The sequence below is a fragment of the Ustilago hordei genome (genome assembly GCF_900519145.1).
Source record: "Ustilago hordei strain Uho2 genome assembly, contig: UHO2_contig_23, whole genome shotgun sequence".
NCBI lineage: Eukaryota > Fungi > Basidiomycota > Ustilaginomycetes > Ustilaginales > Ustilaginaceae > Ustilago > Ustilago hordei.
Genome location: NW_024545265.1, coordinates 88,247 through 110,240, shown reverse-complemented (window position 1 = coordinate 110,240; position 21,994 = coordinate 88,247). Strand labels below are relative to the sequence as shown.

The following is a 21,994-nucleotide window of genomic DNA, read 5'->3' as shown; positions in this document are numbered from 1 at the left end:
AGGTTCAGTATCGCTCTTCGAATCCATTCGTTCGCTTCACTGTTGACCGATTGACCATGAACCTTGAAGGTCTTGTTCCCCTCGCCCCTCGCGCATTCTCGTCAACAGTGCGTCCGTTGTCCTTCTCAGCTTGATGATCAGCCAGTAGTAAAATCGCCTTCCTTGTCCTTTCCCCATCCTGTGCCGTGTCTGATGTTATTCTTGACGATCGTCGTTGGTCGTTCGCTTCTCGTCTATTGGCTGCGCCCAACCGTGGCCATGTTCTACCCTTTACCCTTGCTTTGCCCTTACCCTCGCCCCTCTCTCCGCTTTCTCTCCTACCCTCGTGCTTGCTTCAGCTCTCGTCGGTGGGTTGAAGGATTGATTGCTTATCATGCTCCCTGTATTGTCTCCTGTCTCCTGTCCCACCACCGCCGTTACCAGAAATGACGATCTTTTCTCATGCTCCTGTCCTCATGTCATCCGAGCCCGCTCACCACGCCTCAACGTGGCCACCGCCAGCAAAATCCCCTCAACCCTCAAACCAACCCCCCCCCCCCCCCCCCCATCCGCCCTCGGCTTACTAGCCTCACACAGCTTACTTTCTGTCTCCTACCTTGAACTCCGTCTTTCTTGTTTAGCTATGCCCAGCTGTCACCGTTTCTCGGTCAGGCCTTGTCCTCCTCGCCTCTCAGCCCACCGATCCGTATGAGACATTGAGCTCGATGCCCTCCAGAATATAAAGGCAGTGATCGTCTGATATCTCTTGTTGCGCCCCTTGATCCTTCCCACCCCCTTGCCTTGGCTTGACATCCTTCACTGCTTCGATCGATACCAGCCTCGTCTGCCATCATGTCCGACTCCAAGTCCCTTTCTGACTACGACATCGAGAAGGATCAGGCTCGCCGCACCCCTTTCGATGTCAGCCACGTCGAGCCTGCCGGGCCCTCCAAGCCTCCTCGTGTCAGCATCAAGCTTCCTCGCACCCAGACGCCGTCTTCCCACATCCCCATCGGCTTTCGCACACTAAGTATTCAGGTGTACGAGTCACAAGGAGTCGAAGCGCTCAAGGATCACAAGTCCAACCTCTCGGATGCCGACTTGTTTGGCTCGCTCGACTTCCACACCGTGGAGCCTGATGCGCTTGCCCAGCGATTCAACGTCCATCCTGATTCCGGCCTCGATGCTTCTGCCGCCATGCGTCGTCTCGAACGCAACGGCAAAAACCTGCTCACACAGAAGAAGAGCCAATACTGGAAGAAGCTCTTCAACTACACCTTCGGCGGCTTCTGCTCCATCCTCTGGATCGGTGTGATGATCTTCTTCATCTCGTGGAAGCCTCTTGGCAACCCTAACCCTCAGGCTTACAATCTCGCCCTCGCCATCGTCGTCCTGATCGTCATCTTCTTCCAAGCCATCTTCAACGCTTTCCAGGACTACTCGACTCAAAAGGTGATGAACTCGATTCTCCATCTCCTTCCTGAGAATGCAGTGGTTATTCGTGATGGTGAGCACCAGACTGTTTCCGCATCTGACCTCGTCACTGGTGATGTCTGCCTTCTCTCGACCGGCAACAAGGTGCCTGCTGATATGCGAATCATCAAGGCTTCTGCCGATCTCAAGTTCGACCGCTCCGTCCTCACTGGTGAAGCCGAAGAGATCCCCGGTACTGTCGAGCCTACCGAGGCTAACTTTCTCGAGACCAAAAACATCGCTTTCCTCGGCACTCACGTTCGCAACGGTAACGCCACTGCTATCGTCGTCCTCACCGGCCAGCGTACCGTCATGGGTCGCATCAACAAGCTCACCAATGATGACAAGGACAGGCCGACGCAGCTTCAGAAGGAGATTTCACGTTTCGTCTACATCATCATCGCTCTCACTGTCTCGCTGGTGCTCATCATGCTCATCACTTGGCTCGCATGGCTTCGACGCGACCACCCTGGTTTCCTCAGCACGGTTGGTATCCTCACCAACCTCATGAGTCTCGTGGTTGCCTTTATTCCCGAAGGTATGCCCATTGCTGTTGCCCTTACTCTTTCGCTAATCGCCCGCCGCATGCGCGACGTCAAGGTCCTGCCCAAGTCGCTCTCCACTGTCGAGACGCTTGGATGTGTCAATGTGATCTGCTCCGACAAGACGGGTACGCTCACCGAGAATAAAATGTCGGTCGCCTCGATCGGCTTTGTCGACAAGGAGTGCACCAGGAGCGACATCTCGACCCTTGACAAGTCCTTTGCTTTCCAGCAGCTCAAGCACGCTATGGCTCTTTGCAACGATGCCTTCTTCGACCCTTCCAGCGATGCTGTCTCCTCTGCCGAGCGCATTGTGCAAGGCAACGCGACCGATGCTGCTGTCCTTGGTTTCTCTGCTTCGCTCCCCGGTGCCGAGCAAATCAAGGCTGCTTACCGACGTGTCTACGACATTCCCTTCAACTCGAAGAACAAGTTCATGTTGACCGTTATGCGGACCAATGACGAGAATGCAACCACCAACGCCGCTGACGAGATGTACGTCAAGGGTGCTCCCGATGTTCTTATACCTCGTATCACGCACTTCTACTCGGCTGTCGACGGTGAGACCAAGATGTTCGATCACGATGCTCGCACTCAGCTTGTCAGCATGCAGGAGTCTTGGGCTCGCCGAGGTGAGCGTGTCATCCTTCTTGCCAAGCGTCAGTTCGAGGCGTCTTGCAAGCCCGGTAGAAGCGAGTATGAAGAGGAGGTCGCCTCGGCTTGTGAGAACAAGCTTGTCGTCATCGGTCTGCTTGGTATCATGGATCCTCCTCGTTCCGACGTTCCTCACACTGTTGCAGAGTGTCGACGATCTGGATCTCGTTTCTTCATGGTCACTGGTGACTTTTCTCTCACTGCCGCTGCTATTGCTAAGATGGTCGGTATCTTGACTCACAATGGTGAGCCGGACCGCATTGCGGATTTTGAACTCAAGCGACGCTTTGACAGGGACCCTTCCGAACTCAGCGCAAAGGCTCTCAAGAAGCTCAACGGTCCACGCAACATGATCGAGGCGAGCTTGCTCATAGAAGGCAAAGAAATCCCGGAAATCAAGCAGGACAAGTGGGACATAATCTGCCGCTACCAGGAAATTGTCTTTGCCCGTACCACACCGGAACAGAAGCTGAGGATCGTCAACGAGCTCCGTGATCGCGGCTGCGTCGTAGCTGTCACTGGTGACGGTGTCAACGATGCACCTGCTCTCAAGGCTGCGGATGTGGGTATTGCTATGGTGTCTGGTTCAGATGTTGCAATCGAGGCTGCTGACCTTGTTCTGATGGGCGACTTTAGTTCGATTATCGAGGCTATTCAACTCGGTCGATTGGTGTTTCAGAATTTGCAAAAGGTCATCTCCTATCTACTGCCAGCTGGTTCGTGGTCAGAGAACTGGCCGGTGATTCTCAACGTCTTTTTCGGTGTTCCGCTTCCTCTCAGCTCGTTTTTGATGATCATCATCTGTTGTTTTACCGACTTGGTTTGCTGTCTCACGCTCATCTTCGAGAAGGAAGAGTTCGATCTTCTTTCATTGGCACCAAGAAATCCAAAGAGCGATCATTTGGTTAACAAGGCTATCTACGCACAGAGCTATCTCTTCATCGGCATCATGGAGACTATTACAGCCCATTCTATGTTCTTCCTGTACATGTCGAGGTATGCTAAGATCCCCGCTAAAGATCTGTTTTTCGCATTTGAAAAATTCACCAATGGCTTCTCTGGCTACACTACCGAAGAGCTCAACAAGTTGCTTTCCACAGGCCAATGCGTCTACTTTATCACGCTCGTCATCCTTCAATGGTTCAACCTACTCTCCGTACGCAACAAACGACTTTGCATCCTACAATCAAATCCATTCCATAAACATCACCGCAACGCCTACCTCATCCTCGGCCCACTGACATCCCTAGCAATTGCCATCCTGGTAACAGAAACTAAAGCAATCCAATCACTCTTCGGCACAGCTTCCATCCCATTCGAATTCTGGCTATTCCCAATTCCACTCGCTCTCGCCATTCTCATCATGGACGAACTAAGGAAACTCATTGTCCGAAGCATGCCGAACAGCATCATTGCCAAAGTGGCATGGTAACTTGTGCGAAAAAGGTTAAAAACACATGACAGTGATGGAAAAAGCATGCTTCTCATTCTAGTATCTCCTCTTATAGCCTTGCATTAAGTTTTCAACCTACGCCGATCGAGTTGCAGCATTGTGATACATGCAGTTTCTAGTATGCATGAGGATGAGCATTTGAAGTGGTAGGACGATTCTGATAAGTCTTGTGCAGGAACTGGTTTGAAGGTGCCAGTGAATGTGCCGGTGAAGCATGCGAGTTGGAGCGGTAGTGTTGATCGACAGCAGCAGTGGATTCGAATACAGGCTGAACGCTGTGATAGGGTTGAGAATGATGAAAGTGTTTCGCATGGACTAAAGTCATAGGGCTATCACTGGCAGGCATTGCAGGTGAGTTGTGGTATGCAGGATACGAGTGAAAAGCCTCATGAACAACATGCTTTCCCAACAACGGGCGGTGATCATAACGAGGTGCCTTGAGGATAGCAGTTTTGCGAGCATTGCGAGCATTGCTCCTCTTACAAGAGCGGACACAGCACCAGATAATGAGAGCAAGGATCAGTAGCAAAAATGCACCGCCTCCAGCAGCAATAGCAATAATGACATTCCTACTGAGTCGCTTGTCCGACTTGAAACCAGTGGTAGCTTTGAAAGTCGGAGGAGCACTACTTGCAGAATTGCTTCGGATACCAGTAGCAGTGCCAGCAATAGTACCGGTAGACTTAAGCAACTGGCATTTAGCCAAGTTGACTTGTTCACGACCAAGTTGTGCGGTACTGACTACAACCACCTGACTATCACGAACAGGAACGCTAAGAGAGCCGTCAACACCAACGATCATAGTCCATTGAGTAGCATTGACTGTGCTAGGCCGACCATTGGCGCTAGACTCATAACTGATGCCATTCCATGTGACGTTGGCTTTAGAGTCGACAGCTTCAGCATAGAGAGTGGAGAGATATACAGTTTGACCTGCTAGAAAAGGCAAGCTGAGTAGAAAGATCTGATAGCTCGGCTTGCCACTGTATGCATAGTATGGCTGTGTATTAAGCATGACTATTGAAGTGAGAGAGTCTGCGCGATAGACACCATAGGCAGCAAGTCGGTTACTGTAGGAGGCAGGCTGATTACTCAAGGAAATGGAAGCAATTTTGGAATCGCAGGTGGGTCCGATGATCTGTGCCCATGCAGCCCAAGCATAGTAGGTGGGACGGACGTGAGGAGCTGTACCATTCAAGTAGTTGCACTGCCAAGGAGCAGCAAGGGAATATTGGGTCATGTGCATCTGGACACTATCGACCTTGATACTTGCTGCGTAGAAGAAAAAGTTGAGAGTCCAAAGAGCATTAGCAAAGGTCTCACTAATACCCTGGATACCGTTGGGACCAACACTACCCATTTCGCGAAGAAAGTAAGGCTTGCCAGTAAGGATGGCCTGATCCACCTGAGCAGCCCACTCACGAAACTGGCTAGCGGTCGTGGAGAGATCGAGAAGGGTAGAAAGAGTAAGCTGATAGTTGGAGACATTGAGATAGTAGTAGTAGTCATGCTGATTCCATCCGGCGACGTAGATGCCGTTGTCGATCGCGACACCGGCTGCGTTACCGACGAGGTTGGCGATGCGGAAAGGTTGACCATTCTTGGTGGCAGTGGTGGCAGTAGCAGCGACTTCGAAAAAGTTAGAGCTGAAGCCTCTGCTCTTAAGGGTAGAGTTGTAAACTGCCTGAGCACGGGAAGCCCACTCATTTCCAAAGTCGGTCGGGGTCCAGTCTTGGCTACGGTAACCGAGATGGATGTAGAGATCAGGCTCGTTGCCGATCTCGAGACTGACGATCCTGGCGCCGGTGGAGTTGGTTCCGACATACTCAAACGCAGCGTTGGCCTGGTCAGTGATGCGCTGGAAAGCATCTGGACCCTGGTAAGCAAGGTTGAGACCATATGTGATCGGAGTTCCAGCTGGCAAGTGGTTGAAAGCACGAAAAAAGTCAGGACCAAAGATCAAGTAATCGGAGGGCCTTGCATTGCCAGCACCAATGGGATTGCGGTTCTGTTGCAACTCGTAGCCCGAGAGGGACTGGTCGTAGATCATGGTGTCGCCAGCATTGCCACCAACACGAATGTGAGGAGGCGCACTTGTGTAGTTTGCAAGGTTACTGAGGAGGTTAAAGGTAAGCTGATTGCGTGATGTTGTGCCGGTGTAGACGAGGATATCTGTTGGCTCGATACCGAAACCGGCATAGGAAGGGTTGATAGTATTGGAGACAGAGGAACCTGCTTGTGCGACATTGGGGGCGGGGCTGAGGTTGACATCGGCAGTAGCAGTGCTGGCTAGCAAAAGTGGCGAGGCCAAGGTGGCGAGGAGCGCCAAAGAGGATGACCGCATGAGAGGTGTGATTGGGAGCATCCAAGGTGGAGGATTGGAAGGGGATTGGAAGGGGGAGTAGTATCGAGATGGAGTGAAGCGTGAGAAGGTAGGATGTGAAGGGGAGCATGTGAAGGGGAGCATGTGAAGGGGAGGATGCGAAGGGGAGGATGCGAATGTCCTGTGCGAGCAAGAGAGGGAGAGAGAGGAACAGAGTCCCGGGCCATGGAGCAGGGAGAGAGGAGCAGGGAGAGAGGAGCAGGGAGCAGGGGAGCAGGCAGGGGAGCAGCAAAGGCGCTCTCAAACCTGAAACCTCGGGGAAAAGGCGAGAGAGAAAGTTGGTGAGCAAAGGACATGGAGCACAAAGACAGAGCCGGGCAATAGTGCCTCGATAAGAATAGAGTTGCCTGCGGATAATCATCAATGGTCCCTGAAAGAGAGTCTCTGATAGTCTCTGATAGAGTCCCTCAAAGAGTCCCTCAAAGAGTCCCTGAAAGAGTCCCTGCCAGTCAATCCGCCAGTCAGTCTCGATTGACAGGCAGAAAGGCAGAGGGGCTGAATCGCTGAATCGCTGAATCGCTGAATGGCGTCGGCTGAGATAATACAAAACCATCCAAAATAGGCGACCGAACCCATTAAAAAAGAAAAAAGGCACAATGACAGTGAGAGAAGCAGAAGAAATTCTTGATTCGACCTGTCAAGTAATAATCAATTCCAAGTCGAATCATCGCATCAGAGCAGAGGCATCAGAGCAGGCTAGAGGGCTGTCAATCAAAGATAGAAAGGCGGTGGAGGACAGTTTTTCCTTTTTCCTTTTTCCTTTTTCCTTTTTCCTTTTTCCTTTTTCCTTTTCCCTTTTTCCTTTTCCCTTTGCCCTTTGCCCTTTGCCGTTTCGCCCTTTTCCCCTTTTCCCTTTCTGATGCAAACAACAAAGCGCAGATGCCAACAGGCATGAGACACCAAAACAACAGGAGCCGAACGTCGATCCCTTCCTTTTATTGTGAAAAAAAAATAAAAACAAATCATTCTCTTTTGCCGCTTCCAGCCCACTGTTACCATGCCCTGGCCTTGGGACACGCGCCCTTCTCCGTTCCTGGGCCAAATTTGTGGGGTTTGAAGAATGTTTCTAAATCCATCCCTTTTTCCCGTAAAAATTCCTGGAAAAGGAGGCTGAGAAATTGTGGGGGGGAAAAAAAAAAAAAAAAAAAAAAAAAAAAAAGAAAATGTTAAATTGTCTAACTCGAGTGATGCGCATTAGTCACGTGCCTCCTCGCCCCCCTATCCATTCACACAATACTCCCTCCCTTTCAATGTCTGGCTGCCAGATGCACATACCACACACTGGATGGGGTCTGGACATGAGAACTGTGAGATTGCCTAACTCGTGAGGGAGTCGCTTGCAAGCTCCCAGCCATGGCCATGCTGTGTGTGAGTGGCATACCGTGAGGTGGAATGGTCACAAGCTGAGGCTGGGGCATAGATGCAGGCAATCCCAGGGAGGTAGTTGGGTTAGAGATTGTGCCAGGCTGGAATGGCCAGGTGGGGACTGGTGGAGGAGTTAGAGTACAAGGCCATCCAAGAGGTGGTGGCATGCTCCATGGCAGACCAATCAATGTATCATCAGAAACAATTGCTGCACCAGCAGCCAAGGCCACAGATCATATTGGCATCTGCCCTGTTGGCAGCAGCCCACGTTGTGGTGCCACAGCAGAAGGAGTGGCCCGAGTATGAGGACAAGGCCATGCTGCATCCATCCAGGCAGAGATGGAGCATGGTGGCAAAGGAGCCATGATCAAAGGGGCAGCCACCCTTGAGCAAGAAGAGGGGCTCCTGTGGGGTACAGAGGCAGCAGATTCACTGGAGGCAAGCCACTGCACAGGTGCTGAGGGGGACAGCAGGGGTGAGGAGGGTGACACCTTGCCGAAAGGGGTCGCTGATGGGCAACCCATTCAATGAGCATGGTTGGCGAGGCAGGGAGGGGGTTGGCAATGCCAAGGGAGGCTGAGAAGGTGCTGAAACTTGCAAACATGGTGGTGGAGCATGCACAAGTGGTGTGGGCAAGGCCAGACCAGAGCAAGGAGGCAGCATGAGGTGACAGGCCAGATGCAGCAACAAAGGCCAGTGGGGCCAGGCTGTTTTGAAGCACAGCAGTGAGAACACTAGTGGGAAACACTGCTGGATGAAGGTAAAGCAATGGCAAGAGAGGGCATCAGCAAGGATGTTGTCCTCTGAGCTCACATGCACTGGGACCTGGTTGATGTGATGTTGCAGGCAAAGGGCAAAGATTGCCTGGAGGAGGACCTGGGTCTGGGGGTCACAAATGGAGCCCTTGCAGAGGCTGTACTCCACCTTCTCATTGTTGACATGGACAACAATGCAGCAGTGACTGGACCAGTGTGGGGAGAACTCGTGGAGGGCCTCCAAGACTGCCAAAGCCTCCAGGAAGCAGATATCCTTCCATCGATGGCAGCAAGGGAGCTTGTGGGAGAAAATGGCAGAAGGGTGGGCCATGCCACCCAGATGAGCACCAATGCTGTGCTTGGAAGCATCAGTCCAGATGTGCTCCATGCAGAGGGGGGAGGGCTGAAGGAGCAAGACACCATCCCATGAGGTCAGTGTTGTGACCCACCAAAGAAGCTTGGCTTGGGTGCCCTTGCTGATGCAGTGACCCAAGGGGGCCTTGAAATGGGCTTGCACTGCATCATAGATATGATGCAAGAAAGCCCAGCCATGGGGCACAACCCATGTGACAAACTGTAAGTGGCCAGCAACCTGCTGTAGCTCGAGCAGCGAGATGCAACTGCATGTCACAATGTGGGTGCACAGCTGGAGGATGCAGTGGCAACGCTGCACTGTGATGGAGGCGGTTTGGGCCACCAAGTCCAGTTCGATTCCAAGGATCTCGAGCTTGGTCGTGGCCCAAAGGGTCTTCCTGGCATTGATCAGAGGTGGCCACAATGATGTGTCAGAAAGCATCTGCAAGGTCTGCCTTCCAGAGCAAGGCACCTGGGTGCTCACAGATGAAGTCCATGACTGTGTCCAGGTTCTCATACTGGATGGTGGCAAATGATGCCTGAATGCCACTGTTAACTGATGGTAGTTGCAACCCAGGCTGGCGAGGGTGGGAGAGGTGATAAATAGTGCACCGCTTCTTGCTGTTGGCCTTCAGGACCACACCAATTGGAGAGCAAATGAGGCCAGCCGCATTTGGGTCAGGCACCACCCAGAGGTGGCCCTCCTGGAGGTGTGCAGCAATCTCCTGGTGGAGGTGGGAGACATCCTGGCTGTCTAAGGGCAGGTTGGGGATGCCAAGCCAGGCAGCAGAGCAAAGGGGGCCTTTGTAGCCAAGCCTAGCCCCATGGCACAGTGTGCCATGGAGCTGGTCTGCAAAGGTCTGGTCAGGGTAGAGTGCCAAGAACTGTGACCAGAGTTGGGGCTGGAGGGAGCCTACTGAAGCCAGAGAGTTGGCCATGTCAAAGATGGGAAGCCTGCACCAGGTGTTGGGGCAAGGCGGTGGAGGGGGGCCTGTGAGGAGGGAGAGAAGGAGATCTGCAGCAGAGTCAGGTGCCAGGTCAACAATGCCTGCTGGGAGGGTGGTGAGGGGAGACACACTTGAGGGCAGTGTGGGCCCATGAATGGACATTGCAGGTGTGCCCGACCTGAGAGAAGATGTTGCTGGTGTCTTGGACTTTGGGGGTGTATGTGGTGGCAGTGCGAGCTGCTGCACACTTGAAGGCAGTGCATGCCATGGCAATGTTGAGGGTGTTGCAGGCCACGGGGAGAACACGCTTGAAGGCGGTGCTTGCTGTTGCACACTTGAAGGCGGTGCTTGCCATTGCACACTTGAAGGCAGTGCATGCCCACTTGGCGACGTTGAGGGTGTTGGGGACCACAGGGAGGACACGATTGATGGCTGTGCAGGCCAAGGTGATGAGGCACCTGAGTGAGGAGATGTACTCACCATCAGGTCGTCTTCTTGATTGCCATGTTGGTGGACTTGGCAAAGGCAGGGCAGCTCAACAGGGGGTGGCTACCCTTGCAGTGGAGGCAGATGTGGGAGCAGTTGCAACTGGCACAGGGGTGGCCAGCATTGAACCATCTGCACATTTCGGTGAGCTCCCCAGTAGTGCCCGTAATGGGGGCATTGGCGAGGGTGGGAAGGACAGGCCAGCTGGGTAGAGCTGGAGCCAGGGTTGGTGTCCAGACGGGGCAGGGCGTGAGAAGAATTTTGGAAGGGGAAAAGCACCCTGCCAGCAACCTGAGGGTCATACAACACCCACTCAGCAACAGTGGTGGTGCCAAAGCATTGTCAGCAGACAGCCAGGTGGTAATCTGCCACAGCATGCCAAGAGTATAGGTGGTCAAACTCGATGAGCTGCTCCAGGTGGGCCAGGAGAGCAGCATTGAGTTCGAGGTTAGCCATGTGATGGGTGCAGATGGCAACATATACAAGCCAGACCTGAGCCAGGGCAGCAATGGATGGGATGGCTTTTACAAAAGTGGATGTGCACACATCAGCAGAGTCTTCGACTATGGAGAGCTGCCCATCTGTGAGCATCAAGCCAGTAGAGCAAGAGGACTCCTGGGAGACATGTGACTCTGGGTTGCACAGCTTGACCAAATGTTCAGGCCAGAGCTGATCCTGCTCAACAAGTGTGACAATATTGACTGGGACCCAGGCAAAGGAGTGCAACAGAGAGAGGGGTTGCAACTCACCAGCTGAGGCCAGGGCTTGTGGGAAGGAAGGGTCACCACCTGCAGGGAGGGGTGGGTTGGGTGCAGGTGCGGCAGTCACGGCTGGTGTATGGGAAGCACAGATGCTGGCCAGAAGCTCGCTGAACTGGCTGTTAAGTTGTTGCTCGAGATGACAAAACCACTGGTCAACCTGACATTCCAGGGCGACCACCAAAGAAGCGGAGGTGAAGGCAGCGGGCTGCCCAGGCAGAGGGTGTGGTGGGTGCAAAAGCGATGTTTGCGGGGAGTGAGAACGAGAGCGGGTGGTCTGGGACAGGAATGAAATGGAGCGGGATCGAGGGGGGATGGGAGCTGGGGGTTTGGCATTGAGCAGGCTGGGGGGTGGAAGGACCCCTTGGCAGGAGGTGCAAGCTTGGACTTCTCCTCCCCATCAACCAATGAAGTTTGGGATGATTGGCTGAGTGTGTTTGCAGTGGTAACAGTGCTTATCTGACATGAGGAGATTGGAAGGCCAATCGAGAAGCTTGAAGAAACACTGTGCTGAGCCAGCACAGGAGTGAGATGATGGTGAGAAAGGAGGAGAGGTGAGACAAGACCGGTGTGTGATAAACTTGCTCACCTGCTGCGCAGCAACTTGTGTGGGTGCGCGCAGGTCACGTGCCCTGTCCTCCGATCACTGATATTTGTGTCTGTACCAAACGCGACTCCATTCCCTGTCAGATTCAAATTCAGCCTTTCCCTAGGGCTTTCCTTTTCTTTTTCGTGTCTCGCCAAAATCTATTTTGCCGCTCTAACATCCTTGTCCACCTCGTCCTTCTTCGTTGTCCCACTTCTAGCCATGACAACAACAAGGGAGACAAAACACACTACAACATCAACACCATCAACAACCACAGCCATCGTGTCGCTCCCACTTCCATCAACAACTCTCTCGCATCCACAAAGCTCTCAAGGAAGCACCCAAGCTTACAACCAGGAACTGATATGCTTGGAACCCAGAGGACAAGAAATACAATCGTGCCCTTGATGGCAAATTATGCACTATCCTCCAGAGTAGTGCCCTACTTACTGGAAACAACAACATCAACTACCTGTTTGTACAACCAGCCAACTCAGAACCTTGGAAGCTGCACAACCTCTACTGCAGATTGAAGAAGGACCTTACAAAGATGGACAAGATTGCCAAATTGACTCTGCTCAACAAAGTCGGAAAGATTTGCATGTTCCAAGCCAACATCTGCAAGCTTATGGCCAACATCAACAAACACTGGGCCAAAGCCAAATCCATGGGAATGGCATCAAACTACAAAGTGCTCTGTACCACACTGTCTAAACACCAGGACAGCATGACCACTCAAATGGACCACAAGGCCAGCAACCTCAAATCCACTCTGGCAAATCTAACCAACAGACAGGTCATAAATGAGGAGGCTTACCATCAAGGTAAGCCTGGACCTGATGGTGTCTGACATTGCTACCATTGCAACACAGAGAACCATATATCCAGCTACTGTCCAAAGAAAACTCACAAGGATGCACCTGCAAAGGCCCATGTCTCCAACCAGACACCCACCTAGGATGCTTGGTGCACCATCACCTCTGCCTACCATACCTCCCTGGATCAGCAGCTCACAAACTGGATTGTAGACTCAAGGAGCAACCAATCATGTCACAAATGAGAAATCAAGTCTTGTTTCCTCCACTCCTTGCACTGGTTTTGGGAAGACTGCAAGTGGAATGAAGATTTGCATTGTGGCAGTAGGTCAGACTATGCTTGATGTGAATGGCCATGAAGTACTAATTGATAACATACTTTATGTCCCAGACTCCAATGCAAACCTGATCTCAGTGAAGGCATTGGCAAACGATGGTGCACATGTGACAAAGGAATGGATTCATTACACCAAGGTACAGACAGGCCACAAACTCAAAACTCTTTGCTCAGACAATGAGGGTGAATGGATCTCAGCAGCAGCCATTAGCTGGCAGAACAAAACAGGTTTTCGCTGGCAAAAGACATCAGCCTATACCAGCAAACAGAATGGCAGAGCCATAGGAACCTACAGGCACCACTTTCAAATACCAAGACAATACAATGAACAATAGGTCCAGATCAACATCACCAACTGTGCAGTCAGACCAAGCATCAGATGGCTCAATGGAAAACAAACACCAAGCAACAATGCCACTGACCTCACCTTTGCCACTAAGAGAACTTGCTGCTCACTCTCAAGACTCTGTTTTCTCCAAACATTCATCAATGCAAAAAGTGCAATATTACCACAATAAGTTTGCAGCAATGCACAAAATGTTCCCATGGTTACACCCAACAACACTTGCCAAACTACTCCACATCTATCCAAGGATGTTTCTGCTGGCAGCAGAGATGCATTGCTTCCAGGAGAAACTCCAGTGCTGTGGCAAACTGGCAGATATAGGACCAATCCCAGAATACAATGCCAGTGCCTATGCACTCTTGGTCACCAATCTTAAACCATCAGCAAGAGAGGCAGTAACCAGACCTGACCAGATTCATTGGTGGGAGGCAATCAAAGCAGAGATGGATGGACTGGAGAGCATGCACATCTGGGAGACAGTGGATAAGCCTAATGATACAAAACTTGTTGATTCTAAGCTTGTACTACAGGTCAAGACCAATGCAAACAATGTTCCATACAAGTTCAAAACCAGGTTTTGTGCACATGGCTTCTCACAGAAGAAGGGAATAGACTTTGATGAGATATTCACTCTGGTGGTACCCAGAGACACTATCCAAACCATCTTAACAATTGCAGCAAGATCCAACTGGGAAATTGACTCCATCAATGTAACTCAGGCATATCTCAAAGCCGATCTGCACCATGGTATCTATCTCAAACCACCAGAAGGTGCAGAGGTCCCAGATGGAAAGGTGTACAAACTGATCAAGAGCCTCTATGGGCTGAAGCAATCTGTCAGGGAATGGCACAAGGAATTGGATACACACCTGCAAAGGCTTGGTTTCTTCCCATTACCCAACATACCATGTGTGTACCTTAAAGGTGCAGGTGAGTTGCAAGTGATCATTGCTGTATACATGGACAACATGCTCATTGTCTCACCACAAAGGGACCAGATCAATCAGACAAAGAGAGCAATCATTGACAAGTGGAAAAATTTACCAACAATGGACCTGCAAAAGAGTTCCTCAAAATCAAGATCACACAAGATCAGGAGAAGAGGGTCATCAACTTGGATCAACAAGCATGCATTAAGGAAATCATAAAAGAATGGATCCAACCACACAAGAGAACATGGACCCCCATGACCCATACCCCCCTCAAGACCACTGACTGACCTAGAGAAGGACTGAGAGCTGAAAGCCAGGTATCCAGTTCTTGTAGGGAAGCTACTTTGGGTCTCAAACACCATCCAGCCAGACATCTCATTTGCTGTCAACACCCTCACTTGTCACATGTCCAAGCCTACCAAAGAGGCAATGCAAGCAGCCCTCCAAATTGTCAAGTACCTCAACCAGACACAGGACAAAGTACTGAGGCTTGGTGGAAGAAATGAAGATGAACTGGCCATTGTCACATACATGGATTCTAACTGGGCCTCAGATCCAAACACAGACAGGAGGGGCATGTCATGGGCCTGAATGCTCAAGAAGCAGGAGGGTCACTGGTTCATATGGAAGGAGCACAGGCATCGGAGATCTAGTTGATACCAGTGGAGAGCATGGTTGTAGTGCAGTCTCCATGGAGACCATGGACTCCTACAGACTCACATGCAAAGGAGGACTGGGCCCATATGTGAGGAGGGCCAGGCACAGCCATGAAGAGGACCAAGCTCAAGGAGCATGCAGACAGTTACCACTCAGGGGCTCGAGAGGCAAGAGTCAAAGGAACCATCACTGGTCAAAGGAGAAGGAGCAGTGTATAGGAAACTGGCAAGCAGGTCCTGAGGAGGAGGAGCAGTGTCAAAGGAGTCGACACCACTCAGGAGGCACAGGGGTGCCAAGCAAGCAGGATAGCTCAAGGAGGACAGGAGTGGTGCTAGAGGGGCCCCCTGTACAGTACTTGATGAAGAAGGTACTCTCTGGAGAGAGAGCAGGAGCAGCATCACTGGCGATGCTATGAAGAGGTATATAACCATACTTTCTCATCATCAAAGGTCGAGTGGATCCTCATCCACTCTACACCCATCATAACTAGTTATCACTTCAGCATAAGTATATATTAGTTTCAGTCAGCATAGTAGCAATCTATCAAGATTGCTCCTCATAGTAGTGCATGTGTTGTATCACCACTACCTGATGTCTGAAGGCAGCCCATAGCAGGTCAGCAGTCCAGATATAGATAGAACCAAAGGCAGTAGTCCACTGCAGTCCAGGGATCACTTCAAGCATTAGTCAGCACACTGGACACTCATGTTGATGCCACCAAATTACCACCAATGCCACCAACCTTATCACCAACACCATCAACCTCATCATCATCAACACTCACACCAGACCTTGGTGTCAACATAACCTTCATATTGATATTGATCGTGCCAAGCTGCCCCTGAACAGAGTGTCCACAGAGGTCAGCTGAAACCTATGATAGTATATACAATGAACACCACCCACTGTCATCATGCAACTTGATAGTTGCCGAGCAATGTAGCTTGTTGAGACCGATACCGAGACAATAGCTGTTGCACAGTTTGAAAAGAGCGACATGGGTTTGCAGAAGGTCCTGGTCGTACTCGAACCCGTCAATAGTGTGTCCATCTTGGAGACGGCGTCTACGAAGAGTCTCAACGATGTTGTACACACGCCTGAACGGCTGTTCCTCAGCTTCGGTTTGCTTGAGGAACGCGCTGAGCTTGCGGCGCAAGCGTGCTAGGTCGCGATAACGCCCACCGAAGAGGTCCAGTTTGCTCAGCACTTCTACATGGCTTTTTTGGGCCAAGACGATCTTTACAGGATACCGCAAATGGACATCAGATCTCGTGTTGATCAGTCTGTCTTGCTCGAACCGCATGAGTTTTGCAAATAGGAAGTGCCTTCGATGCGCCCATGCGATGAACTTCTTGGTGGATTGATCCAGAAGCGCCCGACGAACGATTCGACCGTAGCGTGGTAGCAGACGAAGTGAAGCGCGACAAGTTGGACATGTCTTCATCTCTTCTTGGGAGAAAGCTGCCACTGTACCCTTCAGAGCAATTGGCGCACCTGTGAGGCTATCCAGCTCGTAATAATCCGCCATGGCCATCACACCATCCAGACTCTCGACAGTAAAGATGTGACCGCAAGGTAAGAACATACAAGGCTTCTCCGAAATATCCAACTCGCCGTACGTGGTAAACATGATGAGATCCGCTTGCAGGGCCTTGAGATCATCATCGCAACAGATCTGACAGCTTGTGGCGGGGGGACAGTCGGCACCACAAACTGATGGGCACTGATGACCGCATTGAAGAAGCTTTGTGCAACGTTTGGAACATGGTACCCAGTCGCACGGAGCAGCGCATGGCATGCTGCATTTTGCGTGCGGACAGCATGAGGCACAATCCTCTTCTGCACAGGGAGCACAAGGCTCATGGCACTGCTTCATGCACCGTGTATGCGAGCAACTCACATCACACCGCTCACTACAAAGCGGGCAAGGCTCCTCACCATGACAGGGAGCACTGCAAGAATGCTTACAACTACTGTAGTCGCGCTTGCATGGCTGTTGGCACTTCCCATGTTCCTCCTTCTCGATTTCTCCTAACATACGCGGACGACACTTGCAACACTGCTCTCCACAAGCATGACCGCACGGCAGCAAGCATGCGCACCTCGCCAAACAGACGTAATCTCCAGCTCTCACGTCTATACAGCAAGGTAGAGTGACCCTGTGAAGGCAGCCTGGAACAATGCGCTCGACTAGAGCGCGGCAGACTGCCTGGCTGGGATCTTGATACTGCCAGCAGGGTAGCTTGGAGACATGGTGTCCACAGGGCAATTCGACGTCGATGTTTGAGACCTGGATTGTACAATTCTCGTCGCACTGTTGGCCGCATACGTACTGGCAGTTGTGACTGCAGCCTTCCTTGGCTCTATTGCAGGGCTTGAGGCAGTACGTTGATTGGTGCATGCCGTCAGAATGACACTTGTTGACACACGAATGACCGCACGGCAGACGCTGTCCACACAGCAGATTACATCCAGCTTCTGGAGAGACAATGGAGAAGTCGTCTGGTGTGGTGATCTGCAGAGGTGTCTCTGGATGGCGTGGACAGCAGAGCTCAAGATGAGGCCCCAAGTTGCCGTCTTTGTTGAGCATCTCTAGCACATGGCCCCACATTGGAATATGCGCATATGTCTCGCTGTTGCCGATGATGTACATTCCCTGCTGAGCTCGGGACAACAGCACGTTGATACGATTAGAGGTACGCAAAAAGCCACATTTGCGTTGTTCATTCGAGCGGACCAAAGAAATGATAACCACTTTGGCCTCTTCACCTTGAAAGTTGTCAACAGTAGCAAGACGAAGAGCCTGCAACAAGGTGCTCTTGTGTACACCTAGGCGCGGTGGCTGTCGAGCATTCGTAACACCGCTGAAAGCTTCTTGAACCTCATCGTCATCCTCACCATCGCTGTTGAGCGCCATCTCATCAATGTCTCTGTCGTTAATAATGACCTCGGCAAAGCTGTTCAATGAACGACGAAGCTTTCGCAACTGGCCAAGGTAAGGCGTCAGAACTGCGATGTCGGATCGTCGATACACACCTTGCCTTACCAAATGCCGCACAAGCGCGAACACCATGTCGACTTCATACCGGTTTGTGTGTGAAGTTGAGTCAGACCTCTCCTTTCCACTGTCTTCAGCTTCACGATGATCAAGCCAGAAGAGTCTGCGCCGCATGCCCGAGACCTGTGGATACTTTGCAACTACAGCATCGTCGTGCAAGTCTGGGTACAAAGTCGAGCGGATTAAAGTTGAGATGGATGGGTGCATACGACGCTGGATCTCCAAGGTGACAAATGGCACAGCTCTGTTCTCGTTCTCGTTTGGATGTACAAGGCGCTCGAAGAGAGAGATATCCATCTTGACTTGCGAACGCGCATTGTCGACAGAGAGCTCGTAGTTTTGAGCTTTCGGGCGCAGTTGTTGATGGTCTCCGATCAGAATGGCATGTTCAATAGACGGCAGCATTGCAGTAAGCAGGTGCGCTTCCAACACTTCGCCAGCCTCTTCCACGACCAACACCTTGCTGTTGAGTCTACGAAGAAGATCGAGATTGCGCGCCAGGCCAGAGGTGGTGACACCAATCACATTGGCGCCCTCGAGTACACGATGGTCAACTTCGGCTCTGATCTTGTTGATACCAGCTTTGGCATCTTGGTAGGCCTTGAGATTTGCGAGAAGGGATTGCTGAATTGGGTCCAAGATTTGCTCGACCCAGTGCGAATAGAGACGCTGGCGCTCTGCAACTGAGAGGGAGAAGATATCGTGCCCGTGATTGCCACCAGGCATCGGCGAGAATCTTGGGGCGCCTTTTAGCCAAGGTGCAATACCCACTGCCGCTCGCTTGTTCTGCACAAGCTCAAACCCGTCCTGGTCAATCTCGGGCGCCACCAGCTGATCATGGTAGCAGGGATATCTCTCCTTCAAGTAGGTCAAGACTGAGGCCTGGGAGAAGCGCTGCAATTCTCTGAGACTCTCGCTGGCCAAAGTTCTGAAATGCTCGACGTTTTGCTTGTGCTGCCAGCGTTCTCTTGCCTCCAACTTTGTCCAAGGCTCCTTCTGCGCAACAGCTCGGAGATTTAGCGCTAATAATCTCTCGCTTTTGCAACGTGAACCAATGCGAATCACTTGATCAACATCTGCATCGACAAGGTGTTCAAGAATCTGATCCAGCGCATGGTTAGTGAAAGTAACACAAAGGACGGGGCCAAGATTGGCAGCCTTCTTGTTTTCAATGAGCACCTTGATCAGCGCAACTCCAGTGTAGCTCTTTCCCGTGCCAGGAGGTCCTTGGATGAGTGCCACGGATCTACAGAGGGTCGAGATCAGTGCTTCAGCCTGGGAGTGGTCGAGCGTTGTCTGCGCACTGAGCAGATCGGCCTGCATTGGCGAATTCACGTCGAGGGTTATGGTCTCATTCTCATGGTTGGTTGACAATGTGGAAAGATCGAAGCTGAATCCCTGTCGCTTTGTGTACGCTGGGGCTTCCACTTGAGTTGCATGCTGGCTATCTGCAGTCGGAGCAAGTAGCTCAGCGAAGGGCAAATCCTCGGACAAAGTCATGTGTTGTAAGGCCTCGAGCGTGTGCTTGAACGCTGGCAGTAGCACTCCTGGGAATTCCAAAAGGGAGAAGGAAAGATTCTTGTGACTCTCCTTGTATGCAAAGCCGAAATGGAAGAGAAGAGTCTCGATGTCAGCATCGATGTGGTTGACTAGCTGTACGATCACGTTTGCCTTTCGTTGATCACCAGCGCGTGGATAAAGCTTCTCGATTGATCTCTCTGACTTGTTGCTGGCTTCGGAGGGGAAAGTAGCAGCCAGTACGGTCAAGAAAACGGCCATCTGATCGGAACCGAGTAACATGATGAGAGCTTCCGGGGCCAGCCTGCCACTCTCTGCCCACCACTCCTTGCGTTGGGATTGGCTCTTGTTGATGAGTTCGCGAGGTTGATCGAATTCCAGAACGCAGAGCAGGCCTTTTTGTGGGTCCATCTCGACGTCGATGAGCCGAACATTGCGATAGCTGTATGTACGTGCGCCAGTGTCTTTCAAGGCACCCGTCTGCTCGAAGGGATCTTGGATGCGACTGAGTTCGAGGCGTGCAGCATCACGCAACTGGCCGACCGTGTCTTGGCGGAGTAGGCGAAACTGCCTGTCGAGGAGGCCAGCAGCTCCTTGCAGATGCCAGGTCGAAGGATCACTTCTCGGCAAGTATTCTGCCCTGTCACCCAAAATCTCTCCCATGGTAGGCAGAATCTGGATGTGATGTATGTCTTGGAAGTCGTTGTCGTGGCGAGGGCCTTGCTTAGAGAGATTACCGGGCTGATCTACGAGGAGCTCAAAGGTCGGCTTCCGGCGAGTGTGGTCATGCTTGCTTTGATTTGGCGCAGCGCCGATGTTCTCGCCCAAGCCTAGGCGGAGGCACATCTTCTTGTAGTACTTGAGGGCATTGCCACTCAGCGGGCAGTCTTTGGCAAGAGCGATGATTGTCTCGGCGCATGAGCGCAAGTCGTCATTCACTTGCGCAGAGCGATTCACCTCCAAGACGGCGGAAAGTGAGATGAGACATGGCTCAAACTCAGCCTGACTGAGCTCTTCGTAAGTCAGACCGCGTATGGCTGCGGTGAATACTGCAACAGAACGCTTGCCGTTGATGCCGTAGAGGTAGTTGAGAAGCGTTCCAAGACGCGTCTCGAGAACTGAAGACGAGAGGACTTGATGGTGTGCAATGATGCGAAGGAAGGGAAGTAGTTCGGTTCTGAAAGAGTTGCGCATCGCCTCATCCTCCAGCAGGGCGAAATCGGCATTGAGCATCTCGCCGAGACGGGCGAGCCCTCCCTCATTGGAGAGGGTGGTGATGATTTCCTGCATAGTATTGGCATCGTCTAGTAGTGCAAGCGCTTGTTGAATGAAGCCTGCAAATCTTCTGCCGAGCGGCTGCGCCATGTTGATGTCGCGCTTTTCCTTCTTGACATGGTATCGCCACTGAACGAACTGGTCGTAGGCTGTGGAGCCACTGGACTGCGGAGCCTGCATAGCCTGCTCAGACTGCTTGCCATTCAAGCCATTCTCTTGCCAAGCTAAGGGATCGTGTGAGAACTTGCACCAGTTTCCGTATCTGCAAGCACCCCTCGCGAATGCGTGACATGGAAGCTTTTGGACTGATCCGGAATCGTGTGGTGAGGTTGTGTGGCTGTACTTGCAGGCGTCGCCAAAGCGGCAAATCCCGCGCTGAAAGAAGGGGCATGGTTGCTTGAGTTTATCCATTGCGGTAAGGGTGCATGTGAGTGAGAAAAGTGAAGGCGTAGCTGCGCGGTTGTGTTTTGTAGATGAGCGAAAACCCTCGTCAGATGTCTTGCGCTGCGAAAAAGACGACGTTGCCCAGTGCTGCAAACAGACAGCGGAAGGAAAGCAAGGGGATTTGTGTAAGATGGGACCGTAGCCGCCAAGTAGAAGAAGAGGGTAAGGGGGCCGATCGAGCGCAGAGAAGAGCGGGGTCGTACACGCGGAAGGTAAGGGAGGGAATTGGGTGGGGAAAAGAAGGATTTAGCAAGGTCAATGTTGCACGGCTCTTGCCAGAAGAGGAGAAGGTGGTAGGAAGGAGGGAGAGCAGGGAGCAAAACAAAGCTTATATATACCAACTGATCCAGCGCAGTGGTACAGGCTCTTGCCCAACCGAACCGCAGCATTGCTTCAGGGTCTGTGCACAAGACCCTGAAAATGCATCAGATGCGCAGTGCGCACAAAACGCAAAATGCTGCAACACGTGTGGCCCCTGCGCAGATGCGCACGCCAAGTCACGTGCAGCACAAACGCACGCGTGCCTCATCTGGACTTTAACTCACCCAAACCTCGCTGCCCCACAATCTAACAGGATTTCCATATTGCTTTCGTATCATCCAATTGACCCTCATCTTACGGCCGTGTGAGTCAGGCTGGGATGGATCGTGATTGGCTCAAGACTTGGCTTCACACAGAACCCTATGCCCATCAACGGGTGTGAAGATAACCGCCTCTCCAACCCAGCAAGACACTGACAATGCCTTTGCGGAACAAGCAATCCAGACCATTCAGAAGTTTGCTCAGAGTTTGCTCTACATCTCAAACATGCACAAATGCTGGTGGCCACATGCTATCTCACAAGCCGTGTTCATTCACAATTGTGTGCTGCTGA

General features: G+C 51.8%; 5 protein-coding genes across 5 annotated transcripts; 3 read left to right on the top strand and 2 right to left on the bottom strand.

The window, feature by feature from the left end:
* Positions 1-831: 831 nt before the first annotated feature.
* Positions 832-4,080, top strand: UHO2_07032 (putative K, P-type ATPase; the record flags this gene model as incomplete). The annotated part of the gene is made up of 1 exon (XM_041556488.1): positions 832-4,080. One exon carries the CDS (start codon positions 832-834, stop codon positions 4,078-4,080), a length of 3,249 nt encoding a protein of 1,082 aa, XP_041412422.1.
* A 136-nt stretch (positions 4,081-4,216) lies between these two features.
* On the bottom strand, positions 4,217-6,445 carry UHO2_07031 (uncharacterized protein; the record flags this gene model as incomplete). The annotated part of the gene is made up of 1 exon (XM_041556487.1): positions 4,217-6,445. One exon carries the CDS (start codon positions 6,443-6,445, stop codon positions 4,217-4,219), a length of 2,229 nt encoding a protein of 742 aa, XP_041412421.1.
* Positions 6,446-12,288: 5,843 nt separating this feature from the next.
* Positions 12,289-12,696, top strand: UHO2_07030 (uncharacterized protein; the record flags this gene model as incomplete). Its single annotated transcript, XM_041556486.1, has 2 exons — positions 12,289-12,562; positions 12,611-12,696. 2 exons carry the CDS (start codon positions 12,289-12,291, stop codon positions 12,694-12,696), a joined length of 360 nt encoding a protein of 119 aa, XP_041412420.1.
* Positions 12,697-13,301: 605 nt separating this feature from the next.
* On the top strand, positions 13,302-14,384 carry UHO2_07029 (uncharacterized protein; the record flags this gene model as incomplete). The annotated part of the gene is made up of 1 exon (XM_041556485.1): positions 13,302-14,384. One exon carries the CDS (start codon positions 13,302-13,304, stop codon positions 14,382-14,384), a length of 1,083 nt encoding a protein of 360 aa, XP_041412419.1.
* Positions 14,385-15,699: 1,315 nt separating this feature from the next.
* UHO2_07028 (uncharacterized protein) lies at positions 15,700-21,087 on the bottom strand (the record flags this gene model as incomplete). Its single annotated transcript, XM_041556484.1, has 1 exon — positions 15,700-21,087. The coding sequence occupies one exon, from the start codon at positions 21,085-21,087 to the stop codon at positions 15,700-15,702; it is 5,388 nt and encodes a 1,795-aa protein (XP_041412418.1).
* Positions 21,088-21,994: the final 907 nt, after the last annotated feature.